This window comes from Aplysia californica, unplaced genomic scaffold (assembly GCF_000002075.1).
Source record: "Aplysia californica isolate F4 #8 unplaced genomic scaffold, AplCal3.0 scaffold00065, whole genome shotgun sequence".
Classification (NCBI taxonomy): domain Eukaryota; kingdom Metazoa; phylum Mollusca; class Gastropoda; order Aplysiida; family Aplysiidae; genus Aplysia; species Aplysia californica.
This window is the reverse complement of record NW_004797335.1, coordinates 1,642,184-1,669,963: the sequence shown is the minus strand read 5'-3', so window position 1 is coordinate 1,669,963 and position 27,780 is coordinate 1,642,184. Positions and strand designations below refer to the sequence as shown.

The window sequence follows — 27,780 nt, the reverse complement described above, 5'->3', positions numbered from 1 at the left end:
CGCCATTTTGAGATTCCATGGCCAAGCCCAAACCAAGACTGTGATTGGCCACTGTTTCCACGTGACTATAACGGGCAGATTCTATTCGTTAGAGTGATTAGTTGCAAATCCAATATGGCTTCTGTGTAGGTAGTTTATGCGAAGTTGCTCAGTAATAAAATATATTTACGGCTTTAAGTCACTAATAATGTCGTCGAGGTCCGCAAGAACAACTAGATTAAAGACTCGGAACCTGAGGAAGAGAGTTCAAACGAAATCGGCCTCATCAAGACATCGAAATGGAGGTTAGTGAAGATAGCAGTAGAAAAAAAGTTGATTCACCCCATCCTACGATCGTTGGCTGTGTTGGATTGGGCTTCATTACTACTCTTTGAGAGGGAATCATAATCATAGAGATCCTGTCGCGTTTAATATTACTGCTAGTCTAATAACAGTCGGCTTTTTTTATTGTGGTCATCTCTTATTGTCATCTACCCTCACTCACTCAATAAACATAAGATGAGATTAAGAATATCGATCATGTGTCTCCATGTATGACGGCACAGAAGTCTCTTGGCTTGGTCTTGGACGTCTTGGTGGGACTTTACTTCTTCCACTTGGGAGATTAAATTAGCAGGAGGCCTGCTAGATTCTAGATCTAGATCTACATATCTAATTAAATTAGTACGACTAGATCTAGATCTAGTATGGGTATGAGCTGCAAAGTTATAAAAGCCAAGATCAACCATGAGAATTTCTGTGTTTGACAACTTTTGATCAAAATGGTGCAAGTCGTCGGTGTCCAGTGTCAGGCCTGTGGCTGACTGGTGTGGGTGTGAGAATAATAAAGCAAGGTTGGGGGGTACCGGCAAAAAATATTTGCAAACAATAGGTGTAGATTCTAGATCTATTTTTACAAGTGTTAATCAACTTAATGGTGCAATTTGTTCTCCAAAGTGTATACAGACCCGGTAAACGGGAACAAAGTCACGAAGTATGCAGACCCGGTAGGGTAACTCTTTTGTGATTTCGGGAAGTTTCAGCCCCCAGACCCGGTAGAAATCGTGTGTGTGTGTGAGAGAGAGGGAGGGGTGCTAGCAAAATGTAATGACATGCCCCAGTTGGTAAGAGAGAACGAGAGAAAGATAGAGTGTGAAATATTTGTTGACAAAGAAAGACAGAGACAAACAAAGAAAAAGAGAAGGCGAACGATACAGAGAGAGAGAGAGGGGGGGTGACTGCTCGATTGAAATTATGACATTGTTCATGAGGAAAAACGATAATTCATCAAAAAGACATCCGCAATCTTCATTTAGATCTAGATCTAGGCTAGCCACGAAACTAGAACAAAGGCCACAGATCGAGAAGAACCTAGGTCTACCCTGAGCCAAGAGGGCGCAGAAACTCTCTGAAATCACAAAAGAGTTTCCCTACCGGGTCTGTATACTTTGTGACTTTGTTCCCGGTTACCAGGTCTGTATACACTCCCTTTATTCTCCTGACTACAACAATTTAAAAAATTATTGAAAATCAGACTATCTCTATATTTAATGACAGCTAGACTGCTAGGCTAGCCGTACTTAATTACGGCTAGATGGCTAGGCTAGCTGTAAGATGGCTAGACTGACAAACAGCAAAAAATAATAATAATAATTGCCTATAGCGCATATCCGTGCTCAAGAGCATGCTTTATGCGCTTTACAACCATTATTACCCCAGCAGACCCTCTGAAAACACTAAGAAACATTCTCGGCTTCCGCGGAAGCATACAGTGCAAGCTGCGGATTTCACGCGCTAAAACACTATCAAACTGACAAGATCGTTCACTGTCTATAGCCGGGTACCCATTTCCACCTGGGTGAAGTGAGGAAAGTTTGTGCAAAGTGCCCTTCCCAAGGACATAACGTTGGGCCCCTGACGGGATTCGAACCCTCAACCTTACGGTTGCGAGTCCGAGAGCCTAACCGCCAGGCCACCGACGCCTATTCACTTACTGAATTGTAAATAAATTTTTGGTTTGCAATACCTCCTAAAGTATTTTTGTATTTTAGATTAAACCATAAAAGGTGCCTTACTGACAGTGCATGTATTTGGAACCTGAATAATTACTAATGAGACCTGTGTACTCAATAGGTCCTAACCTAAGTACGGCTAGCCTGCCAGTCTAGCCATACTTAAGTATGGCTAGACTGCTAGGCTAACCGTACTTACCGGGCTGTACTTAAAAACGGCTAGACTGGCAGGCTGACGTACTTAATAATGATGGCGGAATTGTAAATAAAATTTTAGTTTGCAATACCTAAAGTAGTTTTGTATTTCAGACGAATCTAAAATGTGTCTTCCTGGCATGAATGTACAGTCGAACCTGTGTAAGATGGAATTGCAAGGGATCCAGAAAAAAATTCCGTCTTAGACAGGGGAATTTAGGGGAAGATGAAGTTTTGGGGTTGGGGGGGTTCAAAGGCCCATCCCGTGGGATCAAGGATCGCTTGTCCGATCGGTAAGCAGTGGTCAAAACTTCACGCCTTTCAATTGGTATCCTGTCTGATAATGACATGCGTCAGTCTTACTTATCCCATTTCCACCAGTGCTTGCTTTTCAAAGGACCACTGTTTGACCTATTAAAAACAAATGTTTGAACATCTCCTTTGCTGCCACCCTTGGCCCCACCCACCAAATTTCTGTGGTGGCTGGCTACTCGAGCACTCTCACAGGCAGTCGTGAGATTTCACACCTGCACTACGCTGACCATCTGCATTGCTCAGGGCTCACATGATGGGGTAACATCTACCCCCAAGATTTTTTTCAAATCAGGGCTGATCGGGCAAAGCATTTTCCGTCTTAGACAGGTGAAACTCTCCGAAGGGAACAGATTTTGCTTTCCGTTTCCGCGTTAGACAGGTTCCGTTTTATACAGGTAATTAAAGAGGAATATAAAGCATTACCACATGATGCCCTGTGCCAGCAGTGCGTAAACGAAGTGGATTCACCTTAGCCAATGGTAATGCCGAAAACATGCTAATTTATAGCACATTTTTAGGTCAGCCCCATGTATATGCTGGTGTATATCTTCATTTCGTCCGTTTACAAATCGAGTGAAAAAGATTTTTAAAAGTTACAAGGTGGTTACTTCATGGATTTATTTTTTCAAAGTGCATATATTCGTTCACTGTGTGGCATTTACCTGCATCATCGCAGATAGGCTAAACTTTATGATATAAGAAACTAGTTTGGAAAATTTGTCATAAAATGATCACATTAAAAAAAAAAAACCGACGTTCCCGTTTTTCGCTTGGCTTGAAGGCCAGAAAGGGAAACACTGCCACATACGGTAAACACTAGCCACCAGCTCTCTGTGATGTCACAACTGCGTAAAGCGTAGCTGCTTAATAGATAGTTATTTTAATCGGCCTGAATACTAAGGGGAAACATCGTACTCATGGAGTAAGACGTAATGAATGTTTCTTTCAATTTGCCGCCACAAATAATTTGGCTTAATTCAGGTTTTACACAAATTTAGTGCTGGACTTTTAATATAAAACTGCATATTATTTCCTCATAGTAATAACAGTATTTTTAGCAGGATCAGAATGGTGATTACATAGATAGATTTCCATAGATTTTTATCATGCATACTTTGTAGGCCTACTTACACATAATAGCAAAGCCATGTTTGTTTGTTTTGTAATTGAAATGTGCACTGTGAATTAGTTATTTGCATAACATTATCTGGGTGCTGAGATTACAATTTTAATTGTTTTGTTTGCAATTTCGTTGCTGTAAAAAACATATTTCCAATTGCTAGCTCATTCTGTCGATAAGTAATACCTTAGTGTTCAATATTTGGGTTCCTTTTCAGTTCTTTACCCTCAATAGGAATTTTCTACAAAATACTCACAATTTTTTACATGCACACAGCCATTATAATGTATTATGGATTTTCAAAAAATATGAAGCATTTTGCTTCAGAAATAATGATCTGTTCAACTGTTTTGTTATAATTGTTAATAGTATAGTAGTAATATATCTTTAAAAAATTTGTGGTAATTCTAAATATGGCCACCAGAACACATAGCTTTAAAGATAAATGTAGAGTATCCAATATGGTTGCCAAAATGGAAAGAACTTGTAATAATAATTATAGAAACTAAAGTATGTCACAAATTGAAGCAGCCCACCTCCTAAATGACGTGAATTGTTCCATGAAAATCTTCGTAGTGCCAGTATGTTCTACAAGCCTTGCAATGGCCAATCAATCTGTGGTGTAATCGAGCGGCCCTTTTCTGTTGAAGGCAAACGGCATACGTTTTATTTCTAAAAGCCTCTTTCATGTGAGACAGTGCTTCCTACTCAGCTCTAGTTGAAGCTATATTTCAGCAAGGGAGGTGTGATGTGGGGGTCTCGTTTATCTCCAGAACTGAAACTCTTAATTGGGAACTCTCGTTACAGATCTTTTCTTGAGAACCATGTATGGACAGTTTATACTTAAATGTTGGCTTTTTTTTTTTTTCCAATAACATGAAATTATGTGTATCACCTGATATATGGTCGTTTTTAAGCTCAAGGAGGCTATCACGAAAAGTGCTGTTTTGAGAAAATTGAAAGTAAAGATTTTGGTTTGAAAGACTAGGAGAGTTTTCTCTATAAACCAAACAAATGTACACACACCAATGAAACCAAACTTCTCCTATAGCTTGGGCAATGCACACTCTTGGTGTAGGTCAAGATTTCCGGAAACCTACAAAATCTGGGTTAGCCCGCTTGTCCTTTAAGCGACCATTTGTATGTTTGTTACCTCTGGGGGGGGGGGGGTTGTTTTGTTTTTCCACCAGTAAAACTTGAAAAGAATAGCTATTTAAATGGTTATACTTACATTCTTTCTTTTCCCATTTGCTACATTTCCCGATCTAAGATGTTCAAAGCAAATTGTCTGTTCCTAGTGTTATATTTATAAGTAAAAGAACAAATTACTTTCGTATCATGTCCTTTTGTGATTGTTCCATTTCATGTAATTGTTCATCTGTGTCAAAACTCTTCATCCTCTCGCTTTTATCTACTAAATCTGAATCTGTCTTCATGGGAAAATGTCTTAAATTAAAGTTTCACCTGTGTTGCAGTTGAAGGGAACTGTCCAAAAAAATAATTTTTCAAACTGTCTTTGTTCCTTCACAGAGAGTTCCATGGATGCAACTTTTTGCAGTGAAGACAGTTGCAGCAGATATTACTTACGGAGGAGGTCACACAGTGCTGATGGTTCCTCAGGCAATTCTGTATCACTATCAGATTTATCACATCAGCCGATGCGGAAAAAGAAAAAGAAGTCCAATATAAATCCTGCTTTACAGCCTCAAGGTATGGGTGGGGAACACAGCCCCTGTGCATATCTGCATTTTGTCGCGGTCATAAAATATTTTTCCCCAAGTCATTTGTATCTATAGATGTTGACATGGTAAAAATAAAGTTTTCTCCAAACAACCCAGCACAACTAAGGCAATTGGGTATTGACTGTGACGGTACATATGACATATTTGCCATTCTCATTCTTAACTTGGTAGTTCTCTTGGACAGTGTCATTATAATTTAGGGGGGAAAAAACAGAAGGGGTGGGGTGGGAAGTGTTCATTTGTGCAATTGATTGTTTTGGATTAGTGGTCATTAGAGCAGGGTTGGCTTTTGAAAAAAGAACGTCGGCTTTGTGTCCTCGAGGGCAAATGTCCATACACATTGCTCATAGTACTTACCACATTGCTTGTCTTTCAATTACAAGCATGCCACTGCTGTTGGTCACCAATTCGAGAACCTTTTAATCTAGGCTTATAAAATTTATTGCCACAGTGGTTCTACTGAATACTGTTGTCTCTGATATTGCTTGACACAGTGTTGGAACCTGTGCCCATTGAGCTCTTGCTAACAACCCCTACAGTGTTATAACAGTTGTGAGCGCTTTCAGTTCATTGTTGAAAGTTTTGTAGGTACTGTGGGAAAATTAAACAGTTAATGATGTTTTGTCGTGTTCTCAGGCCGTGTTGCTGCAAGGTACCTGCAGCATGAACTGCCAGATGAAGTGATGTTCTACATATTCTCATTCCTTAAAGAGTTAGACCTATGTAATGCTGCTCAAGTTTGTCGGAGGTTTCGCTCCATAACGAACGACCATGAATTATGGTATGTATTTCTTTTCCAGTGGTCGTTTTCTTTTCAGTAAATGTCTCTTTGTCTAATCATGCAAACATTGTAATAATAATTGCAGCTTTATATAGTATATGTTCCATGCTCTGCAGCATGCTCTATGTGCGTTACAACTGTTATTTCCCCCAGCAAACCCTTGAAAATGATTCAGAATATTCTCAGCATTCCGCATATGCAAAAACACGAACAAATTGATAAGATTTTTCACTGTCTATTGCTTGTTGCCCATTCTCACCAGGGTGAGGGGAGAAAAATTCACACAAAATCCCTTTCCCAAGGACACACTATCAGGCCCCTGATGGAATTTTGTAGCAATGCCAATGAAAATTTAAATTTTCACTTTTGCCCCCTTTTTTTTGGTACCTAAGAAAGAATTTTCAATTCTGATAATTATGCTTCTTGAATTTTGAGAATCGGTTCATAAATAAAAAAGTTATGGGGTTGTAAAGGTCGGCAAAATATGGATGACCCACATATAGGAAAATACTCCTAAAAAGTGGACCACGCAGTAGCAGATTCTGTAAGAAAATCGACGATATCTCGGTAACTAATCCAAATGTTCGAGAGAAACTTGGCTACCCGATGTGTTTTTGAGTGTAGAAATCATTTCTGCAGTCAGATTTATTACCAATTTCGTAGTTATTTTGTTATAATTAAAATTGTGGTGTACATATTACGATTTTGCGAAAAAGGGGTGTCGGGATGAGTCTATTTTATTTATAGCATCGTATCACAACATGGGATCTTTAAGAATATATGTCGGCAGCGTGACTAAATAATTGCAAAGCTTTTTATGATGACTTTAGACCATGCCAACCGTAAAAGATAAGTTAATTCAATCTAGCATGCCGTACAATTAAAAATTCTTTTTTCCCGTTGAGACGCGAACACCCCGAGACGAGATAACCTCGCCTCGGAATACCCCCTTGCGATGTTACAGGGGAATAGAGAGAAAAACAACCGGATGCGCGCGCCCGCCATTGCCCTATTTCAAGTGACCAATGAACGGGCCCGGAATAGTCATGCGGGGATTTGTAGGTCACAGACATTTGCCACGGGAGTGAGGGGAAAATGGCCGGTCTCCATGCGAAGCCGCTTTGGATAGGGGGGTAGTCGTAGATTTACGATCGGGTCTAAACAACTACTTGACACAGAACTCTCAAATTTGACCACACTATAGAGGATAGATAGATCTATTACCATCTGGGCGTTGAAATTCAAACTCCTTATAGTTTTCGGTGTACACGATACGAAAGTGTTCCCGACACCAAAAGTATAGGTTAATTTATGTGTACGAACTTCAACGTCCACATATCATTAGTTTGCCCTATTTTCTGATTGGTAGCCGAGTTTCATTCGGATTGGTTCGGAAATAGAGCAGACCGAGGTTGACAAAGTTAGTCACCTACGCTTCGGCCGGGTCCGCAAAATCGCCCGTAAACGGGGACCAAATTTTCGCCTCGCGGGAAAGCCCGATTGGCATTGCTAAATTTTGAGCCCCTGGTCTTTTATTGGAGAGTCAAAAGGTCTTTCTATTTTGTTGTCCTTCATTTATTCCTTTATCGATTCTTGTTTGTTTCACTGGTTGTGCAACAGATATTGTTGTCCCGTGAGGTTCTCTATCCAAATTATGTTCTTAAACAACATGTCTGTGGGATTATTACTTATTGTCTTTGCTAATCTCTGATGAATGTGTTCCATTCTATGCAGGAAAGTGCTGTATATGGAAGTCTTTGAATATGAGTCGCCGTTAATGAATCCAGAACCACGAGTATTCCAGTTTGTTTCACCTGATGACCCAAATTACGATAATCCATGGAAAGAAAGTTTCAAGCAATTGGTATGTGGCTTATTGTGGACATTTTTTTCTTCTGAGATTAAAGACACGGTGATTCCCTCAAATTTTAGTGTGCTATAGATTTTAACGTAAATTGATAGCGAATTATTGCGTAAATCCTTCGAGTGAAAGTTTTGGTTCTTTTTTTTCTCTGTCCTTGTGATATGTTTTGATTTTAAGTTGGTCAGTCATATTTGTTAAAGAAATTTTCAAATTCTGAATAATGCAGTTTTTTTGTAATGTGATAGTGACCATGTGTAAGTCACATGTAAGTTACGGTTAAAATTTAAAAAACAAATAAGCTGTGAGGAAAATTTGATGAGGTATGCCTGTATTGATAATAAGCCCACTGATAGAGCCTGTTCAAGAATAATTACGATGTGACAGCTCATGAAATTTTGATCACATTGTATGTTTCGAACTGAAATAATTGTAATCTCTTGATGTTGGGTTTTTTTCCAGTATCGAGGTATTCATGTTTCCAAAAATGATCTTCCACTTGTTGAGACCGTCAAGGGCAAACGCATCAAGGGTAGAAATCTTATCGTAAGTATTTTATTCGACCGCTGACATCTGTTGATGACCTTAAGATGTCTGGAAATTTTGCAGCTGTTGCTTGGTATCGGTGGAAAATCTGTTGGTCACCCTTAGGTACTAATTTCAAAGATTTTGCAATTTTTGAAAGTTGATTCTCTCCCTGAAAACCTAAGAATTGTGGTCTTTTTGCACATGACACATTTATTATTTTCAGCATGATCCTCAAAAATACTTTGAAAATTATTTGAACTTTACGTAAACGTCGACTAGATAGAGTGGTCAAGAAAATGATTTGTCAAACTGGTTGAAGTTCAGGATTGACTTTTTTCAGGTACTTTATGCTCTAGCTCATAGCAATGGTATATGTTTGGTTAATATACATGTCGTAATTCTACAGGAGAATGTACTATCATAAAAAATTTGTGTGTGCTCTTTGATTTTTCTGTTTGAAGAAAGCATCATGATTTATGACTGTTTTGGGGGTTTTGTTGACAGGTTTGATGGTAGCCTACTGGTCTCAACTATAAATATACACACCGGCAGAGCAGGATTGTTTTATATTTGCGTTACAGTAAATTTTTTATCCTTTTCCTCACAATTCTGTCATTTATGACCATTTTTTCCCCCCAGAAATTTGACACGATCGAGTCGGCCTACAACTTTGCAGACACAGAGGAAATAGAAGACCCTCTTATATTTGTGCACACTGGTACTTATCGGTCAGAGTTTCTCTTGATAGATTCACAAGTGTCCCTGATTGGTGCATGTAAGTAGAACCCGCAATTTTCTGTCTTTGTTTTATATGCCAAAAATATTTCATGATGTACCCATGTTCTACCGTTTGAAGTTTCTTTTTCATTGTTTTAATGTGAACTTTGTGTTCTTGTTATATTTTTGTTTTAAATCAGAAGAGTTGTCACAAGGGTCTCTGCATACATGCTATGTAGTGGTTGCTGTTGAACCTTTTAGAGAAGAAACATCTGAGGGCAAGGTCAATTATAAGTGTACATTGCTATTTGATTAGATTGACCATCAGCTTCAGCTGTTTTACAGTGGTATTTATTTCATTATAATAGCTTCTTGAATTCAGTTTCTATCAGGTTGTATATGACTTATTGTATGTTACATGAAAATTCACTTTTCTATTTGGGTTTATTTTCAATATTTGTGGGACTTGTCAGAAATGGCATGGAAGTTCATGTTTGTGTGTCATTGTGGTGAAATCAGGCACTCATGAAAATAATGAAATTGAAGAAACTGATGTTTTACTGCTATTTGGCAAAATTTATCGATTTTTTCCCCTTAGCTCAGCGCTTTTTGTGTCAATTTAAGAACACATTTATATGTTGATTTTACTGAGAAAATCTTGATAAGGAGCACAAAAAAATGAAAAATTTGCAGTTTCCAAGGACACTCAAACTTTAAAAATCATCAAGCTTTGCTGGCCATCTTCAGTGCGTTCAATTTTCCATATTTTTATGGAAATCCATACCGTCTGAAAGTTCCGTACTTGCACTCCCATCGTCTCCCCCCATAATAATCAACTCCATCCTTTATAAGTACTTTAGTATAGGGCTATCAATATTCTATAGCAAATGACCGGTACTAGCCTACGTATTGCCTCATAAGTGCTGGATATTTATGGTGCTTCTTGGCAAAATTAACATGTATATCAGAAAACTATCACGTTGTGCATTTCCTGCACTGGGCTATTATCTCTCGGCGCATTCATTGTGGGCTAGTCGGCAATGCATTTTCACCCACCACAATCATAAAATTTTTGTGCCGATGTCCTCCCTACTTTCATTCACTCATTCTTTCTGACTGTCTACGGGTCTTTGCTGCAGCTGGAAAATGTTTTTTAATTTTAAGGAAATTAAATTGTGATTTTAGAAAGAAACAGGCTCCCAAGTGCCATTTTCAAACCTCTAAAATTCTCTAAATTTCAATTTCTTCAGGGGGTTGGCAGGTCTGTAATAGAGTATTTTACTTCGGTGTTCAAGTGAATTTTGCAGTGAAACATAAAATTTACCTGGCTTGTCTGATCCTTATTTTTGCAGTTAATTTTGAATATGTTTTTTTTTATATTCCAGCTGGAGGAAATGTGGAGGACAATGTGATAATAGAACGAGACACAGAATCAACAATTATGTTTGTGGAGGGTGCAAGAAGAGCTTATCTTGGATACATGACTTTGAGGGTATTGTATTTTATCTTCATTTCTTTGATCATAACGTTTTGAGAATTAATTATGTTTTATATTTGGTAGTGCTGTTTATTGTGTGTTAAGTCTTTTTCTTTTGGGGAGAAAAAAATGATCATACTTATGTTCCTCTTATTTTGAGACTATTGTTAATGTGAGTTAGTGAGACTTTAAACAGCAAGTGCGAAGTACAAACAAGTATGACTTTTATCCTATGTTTCTAATATAGGTTCTGATTTTCTGGATAAATCAGGAAATCCTGCTTATACTTTTCTTTATATTTTAGTCTCTCTGTGCATATCGTATTGCACATTATAAAAAGAAATAGTCTTGATACAAGATTTAGTAGACTATTGGATTTAAAAAATTTGAGTTCATGCACACATCTGTAAAGTTCTGGATTTTGTTTTGTAGCCAGGTGGCACCTCTGTTCTATCCACAGTTTTGTCCAGATTCTGCATCAGCGGTCCCCCACCACCGACACTACGCTCTAGAGGTGGCTGAGAACACTCAACCTGTTATTGATCATTGTAAAATAAAAAGCTTGTCTGTGGGTGAGTAGACCAAAATCTTGGTGTTCCCTTGTACATTCCACAGAGAAAGAAAAATAATTATGTCGGTTGCTTGTGCAGATGTTGGCTCTATTTGACAATGTTGCACAATGAATTCTTTGTCCGTCCTGTTCAAGTAGTGGTTAGTTTGATAGTAGTGGACTGGCTTTATTGCTGGGCATGTTTTTCTCTTGGTCTGTCTTCCTTCTTCACTTCTATTGCTATTTGTGGACTTTCTAAGGCTCAAGATTGGTCTGTTAGATCCTCATGCAGGTTGGCTGCAAAGATATGACTCCGTTTTTGCCGGTCGCGATTGTGATATATTCGTTCACCTTTTCCCCGTCCGAGAGTTCGTTTCACGCGAAAAGGCGGCTATGGCGGCAGGTGGAAGTGTATGTGACACCGAGGCTGGATCGTGTAAATCAAGATCTACTTCCGCTTTCATTACCATTCGGAAATTTGCCGGCAATAGACTGATAACGCAACATTTGTGACATGCAGGTTGTACAGTATAACGCTGTGCAAATAAAATTTAATCATTTCTCGGATTCCACGTTTGGACTTCTCTGATGACGTCCACCCCTTGTCGCTTATATGACCTATGCAGTTGCGAGCGCCGTAAAAACCTTACTAAAACTAAATCTAGCAGCGAGCAAGCTTGCGATCGTCTCTCTGTCCTCCATTTTTGTCGACTGGACTTTGTTGTGTGTTGTATTCGTTCCATATATTATGTAATAATAATGTATGTTATTGAAGGCACAAATGAACTCCCTTTTTCGAGCTGGTGTGGGTCTTGATTTGCTGGGTAGTAATTTTTTTTTCCAGGTAGTAAATTTGTTCAGGAAATGTTGCTGGACACCCTGACTCGGCCTCACAAATTATGTCAAGCAAAGTCTGTGACATTGCATAACGTTTGTCGCTGAGTGTGTTCTTGAGCAAGACAGCTGAAACCCTAGCTATAGAAAATAAAGGGCTGCGCTCTGATGACCAGCAATGACATGTTTGTATTGCCTGTATTCAAATATTGTTTTCTATCTGATATTGTTGTAACTTTTTAATTGATTTAAATAAGCATTGTCCTGCCATTGTAACCCTTGTTCCTGGGTAGTTGTCAGGTGCTCTGGTGTGGTTTGCTCCTCTTTTCCTATCAAACATTTTATCTTCCTTATTTCTTCTCCTTCATTTTTGTGTTTGTTACTCTCTTGTAATACAGTAGTCTCCGCCTAAGATCCCGGTGCTCGGGAGCAAGGAAAAGCGGGATCTTAGGCGAACCGGGATCTTAACCGACGAACCCAGGGAAGAATCTATGGTGACCCATGTTACGGCTTACAATCGGTAAAATGGTCTCCCTCCACTCTAAAATGAACTGACGTGACCGCTTGGTGGGTTTATGACATATGGCGAGCAAAGAGTGGTTAACCTTGATGACCTATCACAGGGCATAGTGGAATGAGGCGTGCCATTTTCACTTATTATCCTATTATGAGGCTCAAGATCTACGCTTATCAAGTTGCCCCTCCCCTCCCCCTTACCTGTCGAAAATTTATAGCTTTCCATCTCCCCCAACCGCCTTTGTCGTTACACACCATTACGTTGTGAAGACACCAATTAAAATTCAGTCTGTCTCGCAAATTCGGGAGTAGAAACAACTTCTTCAATGGTCAGGGAAGAGTTCACAGTTCAATGTTATCCCGCCAGGAGCGAACGTGTAGGCCCTACCCACCCAGCGAGTAATGTAAGTTTAGGGGGATAGCTCAGGTGTGAGTGAGATGTTCGGGGAAAACAAACGTGTCGGTCAGTTCACACCACGGTGTAATCCCGTCTGGGGCAAACATTGTATCGCTTCATCGAGTTTTACAACGTGTATGTGATCACATTCACGATAGTAGCTGATCTTTGATGCGACGGACAGTTTATTGATCTCAAATGTTCCCTCTTGGTTGATCGGCTGTCCCGCCCGCGGTTTTTTTCCGCAAATTATGATCTGAAATGTGGGATCTTAGCCGAATGTAGACCCTCAGAGTGAATCAGAGCGGGATCTTAGGGGTGACTTTTGTATAGTAAAAATTCTGTTTTCTTAAATCAGCGGGATCTTAAGCGAACCGGGATCGTAAGCGGTGGGATCTTAGGCGGAGACTACTGTACCTCTAATCTTATATAACCTAATTGTGTTGCAAGTGGCGTAAAACTCTTACCCAAACAAAATATCCCTTGTTCTCCTTTGGGGAACAATGAAAGTGATATTTTTCTTTAACAGACTTAACTCCAAAGCTTTTCAGTTTGTGTACCCTTTGGTTTTTAGGAGCTGACATGATATTTTGTTTCTTTTCTGTTACCCCAGTTGGTGCTGCTGTATGTGTGTCAGGGCAGAATGCAGACCCCACTATCATGAACTGCTCCATCAGAGACTGTGAAAATGTCGGTCTTTATGTCACAGACAAAGCTGAGGTGAGTACTTCCAAATGCTTCAGTTCTGCTAACACAATGCTACGGTCGAAATTATAACAAAGATAAACTAAGTTTAGTTTTAGTAGAGGTTTTACGGAAAGCTAAACTGAAAAGACTATTCTGTTTATGCTCATGTCGCACTATGCACTTCATTTCATTCAAGTGTCAGGGGTAGCTGGATTCATGGAGCAAGTTAGATATGATTTTTTCATTGTGTTTTTGTTATTTCTGACTGGCAGCAGTAAAGTGATTTTTTTACCTGTTACTGTACAAGGCGGGGAATCTATAACAAGAAACCTGTTTTTGTTGTACTTGTCAGGGAGTATATGACATTAAATCTGTGTTTTGTTGTTATGCTCACCAGGGAGTGTATGAGAACAATGAGATCAGTGGCAATGCTTTGGCTGGCATATGGGTCAAGAACGGGGCCAACCCTATCATGAGGAATAATCACATCCATCATGGCCGTGATGTCGGAGTGTTTACCTTTGATAATGGACTGGTGAGTAACCAAAGCCGTCATTGGCTAGCTCTTTTATGGTTTTAATTGGTAACATAAGTTGGGCTGTCTAGGGTGTTTGTAGCTTGATTTTTGTATAACTTACAGACATATTCAATCCAGCAGTGAGGGACAAAGAAAATATTTTATAAAGAAGCCCCTGGCCAACTGCCTATTAAAACATTTTTTAACCCAATTGGAAATGCAGTCCAGTATGTTGCCTTAAAAAAGATGCGTTTGTGTTCATCAATACAGTCATTTCTATATCTAGTCTTTGATCGTTCATGATGTGCACAACTTTGTCATGCCATATTAACTCAACATGTTCTGTTGCGAAACATCATGATACACTGTGTTGCATACACACATGACATTGAGTTATTGCTTTGTAGTCTTCTCCATTATGATACTGTGGGTAATAGTAATGGTATTGGAATGTTTCTTTTATTTCCTTCAGGGATATTTTGACAACTGTGATATTCATGACAACCGCATCGCTGGCTTCGAAGTGAAAGCAGGGGCCAACCCGACGGTCATTCACTGTGAGGTCCACCATGGACAGACAGGCGGCATTTATGTACATGAAAATGGAAGAGGCCAGTTTATTGAGAACAAAATACATTCAAACAACTTTGCCGGAGTTTGGATAACATCGAACAGTGACCCCACAATCAGGTAAGTGCCTTGTGTTGTACCTATCATGGGTCTTATTGTCATAGTCAGCTTCTGATTTGCAAAGGATCATGGGTCCATTTTGTTTTATTATTGAAGTTTCTTTTTTGAAAATTCCTGTACTGAGCATGGCATGTATGTTTTGTAGACATCAGTGCTAGAAGCAGTCTTGGCTGATTAGTGCTCTTCTTGCTTCTGTGTGAAATTAAAGGCGGTGAAGCAGCTAATAGCTTTTCAGTGGGGAACTACCCTGAAAATATAAACATTTTAAAGTTTTTGTTTAATTATTTCAAAATTGTCCTAAACGGCACAAAATTCCAGTTCAAATTATTAAACAATTTCATACCTGTTTTTGGTCCCCTTTATGTCTGTACTAACAATTGTGGTGCATCTAACTTCAGGAAAAATGAAATCTACAATGGTCAGCAAGGAGGAGTGTATATATTTGGAGATGGGAGAGGATTGATAGAGCACAATAATATATATGGTGAGTTGATCCTGTATTTTGTCCAGTCTTAACTTTTGGGATAGTGCGACAAATAGAATTGGTCAATATACAGAGGGGCCTTTTGTTTGTACCAATTTTCGCTACTGAAGGGGCCGTTTGATTGTATTCTCAAAAGCCTAATCTGAAGTCAAAAAGTACACCTCCAGTCTGTGGGAGAGCCACTGGAAAAAAACTAGACGGGTAACAAACTCCACAATATTAAACCTAAACTGGGACTGCGAAATCCTTCGGACCTCTCCAGAAGAGACGAAGTCATATTTACTCGATTACGCATCGGACACACGGCCTTAACACACAAATACCTCCTTCAGGGAGATGAAAAGCCATTCTATGTTGGATGCGACACAGATTTTACCATTAGACACCGAATGTCTAGACTTCGGAGAGATCCAAAGGAAATACTTTTAATTGCAAAAAAATTGCAAGACATTTTTTCCGTCGTTGATCCTTACAGAATTTTGGATTTTATGAAGGCCATTGGCCTTTATGGAAAATTATGAATTTTTAAATGTCATTTAGAAAGTTGTTTTAAATTTAAATTTAAATCTAAAATATATACTCGACTTTTAGCATTATAATTTTTTTTTATAGCAATATTGACCAGTACCAGACCAAGAAATAAACTGTTGAGAAAAAAAAAAAACTTGTTTCGCGCGCTCATATGACCGTATGCAGTTGCGAACGCCGTAAAACCCCATACTAAACTAAAAGCCTAATCTTGTCTTCATCCGCTTTTTGGACCTATGAAGAATGTATCACTACTCACTTACCCACAGTGGGTAGGGGATGGTAACAATAAGGTAAACCCATGTACACTCCCTTATAGTGATGTCATACGCTGGAGCATCTGAGTTCATATCTGTATGCTGGTGGCTGGCAGAAACTCTGTTGTGGTTTGCTCCTTCTTTTCTATCAAATATCTATCGTCCTTATCTCTCCTCCTTTCTTGTGTTTGTTACTCTCTTGCAACACTTCTAAATCTACGGCACTTATATGACCTAATTGTGTTGTGAGTGCCATAAAACACTTACTAGAACAAATTCATATCTGTATGTTGGATATTTACTTTGATGTAAGTCGGACCCTTCTGGCCATCCTTATTATTGGGCAAAGGGCTCCACTTTTGGAATTAACCATCTGTGTGTAAGTAGGGCATTATAAACACCAAAAAACAATAGTTATTACACACCCGTCTTTCTAATGTAACTTGCATATTCTTTGTCATAGTTCTTGAGATGACAACATCTGCTTGTTTTTCTCTCTTTCAGGCAATGCACTAGCAGGCATACAAATAAGAACCAATAGCAACCCGATTGTGAGGCACAACAAAATACATCATGGTCAACACGGCGGCATCTATGTGGTAATTTACTATCTTGTAGTAACCTTACTACTATTTGTAGTGATTCTCTTATCTCGTTTAGAGTGGTTGATTTGTGCTGGCTAATGTATTTCTGGGCTTATTTGTGCTTCGTTAATTCTTTTCCCATGTGAATTAATAGACCATGAATGGATTTGCTTATATTTTTCATTGTTCCATTTCGTTATAGATGAGAGTTATTTAAATATCTTCAAGTTACCTACTTAAGGTCACAGTGGATAACAAATGCTAGCAGAGAAAACAGTACACAAACTGGCAGTAGGCAAAAAGAACCCATTTCTGTTATCTCCAAAGAAAAGTGGTGGAAAGCAAAAGCTCTCACTGGAAAAGGGAAAGGCAAATGAGACAGGTAGACCCGGCGCAACTTACTTGGAAAACCTGATCAGATAAGTGATGGAGAAAGACCAGGATAAATATATTTTTGAGAGCATGGAAGCAAAGAAATGTATGGCAGACCACGATTGCTGATATTGGTTTCAGATCTGACACCTATTGGAAAATGTTACGATATATCATTATACAGCTTTTGAGTGTTGCATTTCATGTTTTCCAACTCAGCATGAAAAGGGAAAAGGCCTGATAGAGGAGAATGAGGTGTACTCCAATACTTTGGCGGGAGTGTGGATCACCACAGGGAGTACACCTGTACTCAGGAGGAACAGAATACACAGCGGGAAACAGGTGAGTCTAAGATTTGTATTGTTATAAGCTAGTTTTTCTTTTTTTTCGTGTCGACCTACCTGTAATTTTGTCTCCTTTCTGTTCTTTGTTATTATGCTTTTCTGTAAGTGTGTCTTTCTCTTCTACCTTCCTATCTCTACCTTTGTCTCCTCTGGATGGAATGATGTGGTAAAATACAGGTAAGGGATAGGGTGTTTCAGTTGTTTTTGTGTTGGGGGGGGGGGGGATTTTTTTTTGTAAAGATGAAAAATCAGGTATTTGTTGAGCTCTTTACTTCATTCTTCTCTTGAAGAAATTTCAACCAGATTTTGAAAGAAAGTTTTTTACCTTTTCTTACAGCAAACTGTTTTGTATGAGGGTTTTTTTTTTATGTGAGATAAACTTCTGCTACTTAGCAATGACCACGAAAATCCGTTTTTTGCCAGAAAATGTTTGCAAATATGTGCATTTTGTAGCTTTATCTTCACTGAGCATAGAACTTTTTGAATTTTTTAAATCCATCAATAAACAAAAAAGATACGGATTTTTTAATCAATTAATTTCTGGTACACTTTTATATAATGAAAAAAACCCAAAATATGGGACGTTCTTTGGTGAGTTTTGAGACAATATTCGTCATAACTCGCTCATTTCTCTGAGTATTTAAAAGAAACTTGGCAACCCAGTACATTTTCTAGTGCAGAATCTAGTCCTGCTTTCAGATTTTTCATAGCTATCCTATTTTTTGAGTTATGAAGATGTTTATAGGTAAAAATGTTGGCCTTTTTCGGTGCGTTTTGAGACAATATTTGTCATAGCTCGCCTATTTCTTGGAATATGTAAATGAAACTTGGCAGTCTAGTACATTTTTTAATGCAGAATCTAGTCATGCAGTCAGATTTTTAATATATGTCATACTTTTTGAGTTGTAAAGACATTAACAGGTAAAAAAGTGGCGTTCTTTACAGATTTACAAAGATTATCAGTCATATGTTCTCCCAAAGTCATGATATTTGAATGAAACTTGGCAACATAAAAGGTTCTTCCTTGCCAAGCAATATTCTGGATCAATTTGTCACAAAAATGTAAGTAGAGAGCTACTAATAAATCCAGTTTTGTACTAGTAAAAGCATGCATACTTTGTTATAGAAAATAAGATCGTCTCTGTGTATATCCATTGTTGGACAGTGTCCTATTGTGTGGTAGATTAAGATGCGTTCAGATAATATAGTTTACAAGTCATGGGAATATTTCGCATGTGTAGGCTACAACTCATACAATAAATGTAACATATTTACAACCCCCCCCCCCCCCTTCTCTCTCTCTCTCTCTCTCTCTCTCTCTCTCTCTCTCTCTCTCTCTCTCTCTCTCTCTCTCTCTCTCTCTCTCTCTCACACGCGCACACACATGCACGCGCGCACACTCACGCACGCACGCGTGAACGATAACAATGTATAAACGGGACTATCTTCCCAGACTGGACTAAATAAGTACCATACTCTTTAATAACAATCTTAATGCCTCACTTTTCCCAAACAGAGCACACAGGACGAGTCCAAGTGTGTGCTTTCCCAAGAGGGGGGAATAGGCTTTCATAACGCAAACACAATGCCATACCACTTCTCAAGATGTTTGCTTTTCTGTTTCTATTCTTCTGTCATGCAATCAAGCAAATAAAAATGACTACATCTATTGTATTGTGACTAAAATGCAACAAAAACGCAAGTTATCAAGGCCCCCGTTTAGTTTTCAAGTATCCTTCCCCCCCTTTCCGGTTCACATAAGAGGGGCCTCGTTTGTAGCGACCGATGGCTGATGACGTCACTCAGTGGAAATTTCCACGCCGCCGGCCGTTCACCCAGAACGCGCAAATGGCAATGTCGCTTTTTTCCCTAGTTACTCCCACATTTTTAAAGATTACGCCAAAACCGCTATACACAGAAGCATGAAATTTTAAGGGAATAAAGAAAAATGGTGTACAACGTATCAGTCAGTTTGACAAATCACAGCTCCGAAAAACCTTCAAAGCGCACCACATCAACCACTTTCGCAAACGTTTTCGACTGCTTCTAGGATGGGTACAATGTTGTCAAATTGCATACTACGAGATTGACCTCTTTTCTGATTGGCTGCCAAGTTTCATTCATATCCATTCAAGAGAAGCGGCGTGAGAGCGAGTTAAAGACAACAACCTTTGCGTTAGTGCGTCCCACGAAACACCCCCGCGGCGGGGGCCAAAAATCGGCAGAACAAAATGCGCTCGGTGGGCATTGCTATGCTACTGGTAGCTTTTCTAGTCCAAAATGAGAAACCCTGGTGAGGTATACTGTACATAAGTAAAGTGTGCAGGCACATATGTGGTGATCAAATAATCAATAGATAAATAGGGTGTTGTAAATGCATAATGTCTGTTGTTTACTTTTTAAATGCTATCCATACTAATTTGAGCTATTTTCCTTAGGTTGGTGTTTATTTCTATGACAACGGTCATGGAGTTCTAGAAGACAATGATATCTTCAACCATCTGTACTCCGGAGTTCAGATAAGGTAAGCTACAGACACTAGTAGATTCTGTCATTTTTGTAGTATGTTTTTGTGATGATGAGACCAAAGTTGACTCTTAGTGTCGGTTGTCATTCCAAATTGAATTACAGTGGCATGTTACATGAGGTTTGTCTTCGAAATAAAATTCCCTGTTCTGTAAAATCAAAAAATTTTATTTTAAGGGTACAGAATTTTGTACAAACCTACAGAAGCATGTTTTCTATTTAACATAAGCAACAGTTAATCTAAATGCACTTTTTCATCTGATGTAATCATCTATCAAATGTAGTGACGTGTCTGCTTCAACCAAAGTCTTTATTGCAGCATTTGTTTTTAGCACAATTTCTTTCTGCTTTGATTTTTTCTTTTTACTTCTTTCCCTTTGTTATCGGCCCCTCACAGTGTTCATTTGCATAATTCGTTCTATTTGGTGTTTTTTCCCCCAGAACTGGAAGCAATCCTTTCATCAGAAAGAACAAAATCTGGGGTGGCCAGAATGGTGGTATACTGGTCTACAATGGAGGCTTAGGGATGATAGAGAGCAATGAAATATTTGACAATGCTATGGCTGGCATCTGGATCAAGACGGAAAGTAATCCCATCCTGAGGCACAATAAAATTCATGATGGAAGGGATGGAGGAATTTGCATTTTTAACACTGGCAAAGGTAAGAGGGTTTTTCTCATTCTCTGTCCCCTTTTTTTTTTTTGTTGTTGTTGCAATTTAGCAATGCCAATCGGGGTTTCCCGCGGGCCTAAAATTTGGTCCCCGTTTGCAGGTGATTTTTTGGACCGGGTCGTAGCATAGGTGACTAACTTTCTCAACCTCGGTCTGCTCTTTTTCTGAACCAATGTAAATGAAACTCGGCAACCAATCAGAAAATGGTTCAAACTAATGATATGTGGACGTTGAAGTTCGTACCCATAAATGAACCTATACTTTTGGTGTCGGGAACAGTTTCGTATCGGGTGTATTGAAAACTATAAGGAGCTTGAATTTCAATGCCGAGATGGTAATAGATCTATCTATCCTGTATAGTGTGCTCAAATTTGAACGTTCTGTGTCGAGTAGTTGTTTAGACCCTATCTTAAATGCCCGACTACCCCCCTATCCAAAGCGGCTTCACATGGAGACCGGCCATTTTCCCCTCACTCTCGTGGCAAATGTATATGACCTACAAACCCCTGCATTACTATTCCGAGCCCATTCATTGGTCACTTGAAATAGGGCAAAGGCGGGCGCGTGCATCCGATTGTTTTTCTCTCTGTTCCCCTGTAACATCGCAATGGGGGTATTGGGAGGCGAGTTTATCTCAGGGTGTTCGCGTCTCAACAGGGAAAAAGAATTTTTAATTGTACGGCATGCTAGATTGAATTAACTTATCTTGTAAGGTTGGCATGGTCTAACGTCATCAAAGAAAGCTTTTCCTTTATTTAGTAATGCTGCCAACATATATTTAAAGATCCCATGTTGTGATAAGATGCTATAAATAAAATGGACTCATCCCGACACCCCTTTTTCGCAAAATCGTAATATATACTCCAAAATTTTAATTATAACAAAATAATTACGAAATAGTAAATCTGACGGCAGAAATGATTTCTCCTCCCTAAAACACATCAGGTCGCCAAGTTTCTTTCTAACACTCCAATTAATTACCGAGATATCCTCGATTATCGTACAGAATCTGCTACGGCTTGGTCCACTGTTTAGGAGTATTTTCCTATATGTGGGTCATCCATGTTTTGCCGACATTTACAACCCAATTACTTTTTTGTTTATGAACCGATTCTTAAAATTCAAGAAGCATAATTCTTAGAATTGAAAATTCTTTCTTAGGTACCAACTAAAAAAGGGCTAAAGCGAAAAATTAAATTTTCATTGGTATTGCTATGCAATTTCCAGTCTTTGCATGGGAAATTTTAATACAATTTCTTTTAAGGATACATTGGTGACAGAAGTTGCACCACTGTTATGGTCTTTTGTTTGAATTTAATTATTGCAACAGGTCTCCTTTATGAATGCCTTTTTTTAACAATCTTTTTTAACCCGTGTCCTGCGGGAGCCGGGTTTATGTCGCCCGATAAGCCTATTTTGGCACCTCGCCTACGTTCTGGTCCTGAATCAGTGTAGCCCCTGGCTCAGCGCACGTGCACCGCGCATCATCTTACGTGAAATTCGGGTCCCGAGTCGGATCCCCATCCACGCAGGTCAAGTGTGTGTGCGTCAGTCTGCTTGAGTTTGTGTGCATTTGTGGCCTTCTTCTAGAACCGCCTGCGTTGGTTCATAATCGAGGCATACGTCTCATTCAAAACACACCAAACTGGTAGCTCTAGATGTTCGTCCAATGAAATTATAGAAGAAATTGACCCTGTTAGACATGAGGAGCTCGAAAGGATAGTCAGGAAATAAGACTTCTTTTTTTTCTATACAAAATCTTTCAAATGAGCTTGATTTTGTATGAAATGGTACTACCTGATAAAAAATAAGCTTGTTTGATAGTTTTGAATACCATTGTGCAGGTACAAAGAACAATTTGAGTGCAAAACTTTCGGAAATTGACCTATATTATCTCCTTTCGAACATCAGGCCATTCATAACAACAAGAGTGTCCAGAAAGGTTATTCAAATGGGCGTAACTACTCGTAATGTCTTATCAGCTTGTGAGGGGGGGGTTATTCATGTGTTTGTAACTCTTTACAAATAGAAAGCTAGGAAAGATAGATCGTTATTTTCATCATCGATTAACACACTCCCACGATATTCATGGCGAAAACACACGTTTCCCGGCGCGCGCTCTGTACACCAACAGTACACACTGAGTGACCCCAGCGGCCTGCCCGGCACGTCCGACGTAATCGGTTGCTGGTAAGATTCGCATTTCGGCACAGACGCAGGACAAGAGTTAAGCTTAAACTGTTAGTAGTCTAGTCTTTTGTGCTGGATCATAGTGTACTACATCTCCTCAAAACATTTCAATGTGAGCTTGAAAGATGCACATTCATCTTGCCATGCAGTGACTAGAGAGAGTCACTCGGTGTTTTGTGTCAACATATTGGACAAGATGGCTGAGCTACTGGGAGATCAGTAGGAACTCCTGATTGATAGTAGAATATGATAGGTTTTTGTCTCTGTCCTGTGGTGAAGAATGTTTCTTGTAAGATTGGTATTGCTCTGACCCGCAGGCCTCCTGGAGAACAATGAGATTTTCCGGAATGCCCAAGCTGGTGTTCTAATCAGCACACAATCCCACCCAATCCTGCGGCGCAATCGTATCTTTGATGGGTTAGCAGCTGGGGTGGAAATCACCAACAACGCCTGTGCCACTTTGGAAGAAAACAAAATCTTCAACAACAAATTTGGAGGTTTATGCCTGGCAACTGGTGTTGATCCAATCATGAAAGGTAGGCTCTATACACCCTCATTGTCTTATTGTAGGTTGTTAGTGGTCACTATTCAGCCCTACATCTGTACATAGTTGAACGAACCATTGTGTGTGCATGCTTGAGGGGGGGAGTTGGTTTGCTGTCTTTTGCACTATTTTGAAATGGAAGAACAGGGGTTTCGGGGTAAGTTGTCCTTATTGCATCCATATTTGTCATAATAGGAGTATTCTTCCTTGTTGGAAGACTGTTTATCAATGTTGTGGGCTGTTAAGTTTCCCTACCTGACTCAGAAATAGCTGTAGTTGTGGGTAATGCTTAGGTTGGGAGAGAGCTGGCTACTGTTTACTCAATGATTGTAATGTGATAGATTTTAGATGTCTTGATCTGTTGGAAGTCAGCAGATGTCTCTCAAATGTTGTTCATTTATTCTTAAGAATGGTCTCAATTATCAGGGTTATTGGCCAGACAGAAGCTACTCGTTCTGAATAGCAGGGTAAAGTAGGTCAGAGTGGAGATTATATTCAGTTGTCTGACATCTCATATAAATACTAGTCACTGTTGACATCTGTAAGAAATGTTTACTGAAAAAGGCCTTTATTCCAATCCCTTGAAACACTTGCTTTCTGAGTTTTTTTTCTATGATATACAATTAAGAGGTGTGTACACGACATCTTTTTGTGTTGCCTATGTGTTTGTGCTGACAATAAAGTGATAATTTTTCTATTTTCAGACAATGTTATATTTGGCAACCACAACATGGTGGACAGAGCTGTGAATTCTGGCCAGTGCTTGTACAAAATCTCAAGCTACACAAGTTTTCCCATGCATAAATTCTTCAGGTACAGGCACATAGTGAAGAATCACATAGTTTTGCCGTCATGGACTCTTATTAAGTCCTTTCCTTTCTTGGTGGCTGAGAGATACAGCACTGTTCAAACATGGGGGGGTTTCGTTTTTCACGAAATTTAGAGACTTGCTGCAGGCATTTTTGCTAGATGGCATACAGTGATTTCTCACCTGTGGTCCCAGGAAAGCTGGAATTTAGTACCAAATCGCTTTGCTTCAGTTCAAGAAACCCTGCTGGTACGGTTTCCATGTTTCACAAGCTGAAGACTCCTCAGCTTTTGGAAGCGGGAAGATGAGCTGGCCAATGAGGGCTATGCAAACAAAATTCTAATGTGGACCCTATTTATAATTGGAGAAATTCTTGGTCATCATCATTAGTGAATGGGGGTACTTTCAAAGACAGCTTAGACCAGCCAGGAAGGTGAAAAACAAAGGGTTCTTGTAAGAAAATGTGCCACTTTTGTGTAACATCAATAGCACTCTTGGTTGAAGAAGGTACAAATGGGGAGATTCAGGTAACAGAAAATATGATGCTATAATGGTTTTTGAAAAGTTGTTGTATAATATTGTTGTAATTTACAACTGAAAAGGTGTAAAAAAAGAAAGGTAATAATGCATTATGTGGGAGATTTGACCTAACTACTTATGTGTCTCTGTAAACATCATTCTAAGGTTGCTGCTAATGTTGTGATCTTGATGGTTTGTTTTTTATTGTTTTTTGGGGGGGAGGGGGGTTGATGTTGTTATGTTCAATGGGATATGTTTATCTTATTCAAATGTAGCTCATGCTAATGTATTATCATGATGAATTTATTCAACCGGTGTGAAGATGATGATGTCATTGTTATTGAAATGTACCCTTTTTGTCCCTGTGTAGGTGTCGAACCTGCAACACTACGGAGCGTAACGCCATCTGTGTGAACTGTATCAATACATGCCACGCAGGCCACGACGTGGAGTTCATCCGACACGACCGCTTCTTCTGTGACTGTGGGGCCGGCACGCTGAGTAAACACTGCCAGCTACAGGGAGAGCCCACCCAAGACACAGACACTCTCTACGACTCAGCTGCCCCCATGGAGTCACACACGCTAAGGGTTAACTGACGTCGGGGTATTCCGAGGGTTAAATGACTCTGAGGCACTGAGGGTCAACTGAAACTGGGGCGCACTGAGGGTCAACTGAGGCTGGGGTGCTCTGTGAGTGGACATACTGTGGGGCATCCGTATGGTCAGCTGACACTAGGACACTCTGAGGGTCAACTGATACTGGGACACTGAGGTTCAATTGACGTCAGGGCACCCTGAGACTGAGGGTCAGCTGACACTTGGGCACTCTGAGGGTCAACTGACGACGGGGCATCCTGAGATTCTGAGGGTCAAATGACACGTGGGCACTGAGGGTCAGCTGACGTCAGCGCACCCTGGGACTCTGAGGGTCAACTGACGCTAGAAGACTGCGAGAAAAAGATAACCACACGCCTCCGTGTTTGTTTTGTCCCACTTTTTATTGATCAGGCATGCCAGATGGGTGGGCATGAGGTGGGAAGGTGAACTTTGCTGGAGGTGTCCTATTGCCATCTTTCATTCTCATGGTGCTGAAACTTCACCTGTGTCAAAACCGTGGAGGGAGAGGGGGGATGTTGGGAGAGCGAATTCTCCACAAGTTGAGTGGAAGTAGAAATGCAACACTAATGATGAAGTTACTTTATGTGTATGGTGTTGCGCTGATCCACAACACTGAAATACACACTAGTCATTTGCAGTCTCTGTCCATGTCGCTGGGGTCAGACTCTGGTTTGTCAAAGTAGAATAATATTTATTTTCAAGGACACAAATACGGACGTCATTCTTTGACATTCAGTCTTTGTTTTGTCTTACTTAGAGAATCAAACGTGGACAAGTGTCAAGAGCCCGGTCTTAGACAGACCTTCCTCTTTTGGTTTTCAGTGATGAAAGTTTGCATGCCAACATCTGTTGGGGACAGGAAGTAGATAGACGTTAGCATATTTTAGTGCCGAGTTGATTGGTTTAAAGAAACACCAAAGACCTTTATGGTATTTAATGAGAAAATAATTTGAAAGCTATGGTGCACATGTTTTTGTTGAGATAAGTGTTTGTAAAATAATGATTATGTGTGTGATTGTCTTTTTTGTCTTGTAGTTTTGAGTTTTTGTTATTTTCAGTGTTAAGAGGGGATTGTGTTTGTTTGAAAATTAACTGCTGCTGGAGTGATCTCAGTTTTTTGTTTCTTGTCTTTGTGTGTAGGTCTATGTGGTTATTTTTAGGTTTGTCTTTTTACTTTTTACGTTTCTGAGCTGATTTGATGCCTTCACTCCTTTTCTTGTCTGGATTTTTGTATGTTGCACTTTTTCTCAGGAGTGATATGGCTACCTTAGTGGTTCTCTGCTTCTGGTGAGCTAATATTATCTCAAAACTGCTCCTTATCATCATTCAGAAGTACACAAGTTCATAGTCACACAGGTTGGTGGAACATTCAGGAGACCTGAGTATTGTTCTTCTCATTGGAAGGTTTTTACTGGGTTCCGTGTCCCAACTCCCCTGTAAAGTGACCAGAAATTTTCTTCACTGGGCCTATATTTGGTGTGTTCAGGGTAGTCAGGTTACCAAACCAAGTATCTTGAGTGAGCAGGGTTGTGGTTTCAGACAGACCATTGTTCTGCTTCTTTTTTTTTTTTAGATGCTGGTATCTGCTCTTTGACTTCAAATGTGTCCAGATGTTTGAAAAGTGTTCTGTGGTTCAGATTGAGACACATAATATGTTCTTCGTTTCTCTAAAAGAAAATTCTTCTGAACAGGTGCTCTTGTTATTTTTGGTCTTTTTTTAATGTTCTTATCTGATGTTTCAAGAAGAGGTTTAATGTCCCGTCAAAACAAATCATCAAACTTCATTTTGTACTAGCGAGGATATGAATTAATACTTTTATTTTAAAAATATCTGCTGTGAGTTGTTTTAATGAAATTGTTCCCGCTTGAAAGGAGTAATGAGTTGCATGTTTTTGAAAAAATGTTTTTCTCCTGTTTTCTCTGTTCATAGCACAAGGTGTAAGTTTTATTCATAGCTCTACAATAGGCTGCTTTGATGTTCAGGGCATTATGACTAGTTATTTAGTCACTGAGTTTATTTTTTATGATAAAACTGGGCATGTAGTCTATGGAATCTCCCAACAGTTTTACTTACTTGTCCCATATTGAATGTGTAGTAAAATCTGTAGCAGAGGGGCACTATCAACTCCACTCTATGGTTCCTGGACTGCAAGTTTTTTTGGTGTCTTTTTTGTTTGGGAGGGAGTTCTTTTCCATGTTGTTATTGCACCATTCTAAAGTTTCTGAATGTCAGTGACATGCTGTTTTTGGTATCTGTTAGAAATACATCTTCTATCATCTAAAAGTAGACTGGAATCTCTTCATTTGTCAGGCCTTTGGAAAGCCAGCCCAGCCCGTCTGTTTCCCCTGCACAATCTGTACGAATCTTTCTTCTTTTTTTTTGGTTAAGATTCCAGACTGAGATGGGTGTCTC

The 27,780-nt window shown here is 39.4% G+C and overlaps 1 protein-coding gene across 1 annotated transcript; it reads left to right on the top strand.

The window, feature by feature from the left end:
- The first annotated feature begins 38 nt into the window (after positions 1-38).
- Positions 39-27,268, top strand: LOC101858011 (F-box only protein 11). Its single transcript, XM_005093518.3, has 19 exons — positions 39-284; positions 5,152-5,331; positions 6,000-6,144; positions 7,879-8,008; positions 8,468-8,551; positions 9,173-9,308; positions 10,636-10,742; positions 11,188-11,299; positions 13,638-13,744; positions 14,109-14,246; positions 14,701-14,918; positions 15,317-15,402; positions 16,692-16,786; positions 17,363-17,485; positions 19,926-20,011; positions 20,455-20,675; positions 23,194-23,412; positions 24,125-24,233; positions 25,118-27,268. The coding sequence occupies exons 1-19, from the start codon at positions 137-139 to the stop codon at positions 25,344-25,346; spliced, it is 2,673 nt and encodes an 890-aa protein (XP_005093575.1). The 5' UTR covers positions 39-136; the 3' UTR covers positions 25,347-27,268.
- Positions 27,269-27,780: the final 512 nt, after the last annotated feature.

Coding starts and splice junctions, on each gene's coding strand:
- LOC101858011 (XM_005093518.3), top strand. CDS start 137: ATGCGAAGTTGCTCAGTAATAAAATATATTTACGGCTTTAAGTCACTA. Junction 11,300..13,637: donor AATAAAAAGCTTGTCTGTGG/GTGAGTAGACCA, acceptor CTGTTACCCCAG/TTGGTGCTGCTGTATGTGTG. Junction 17,486..19,925: donor GAATACACAGCGGGAAACAG/GTGAGTCTAAGA, acceptor TATTTTCCTTAG/GTTGGTGTTTATTTCTATGA.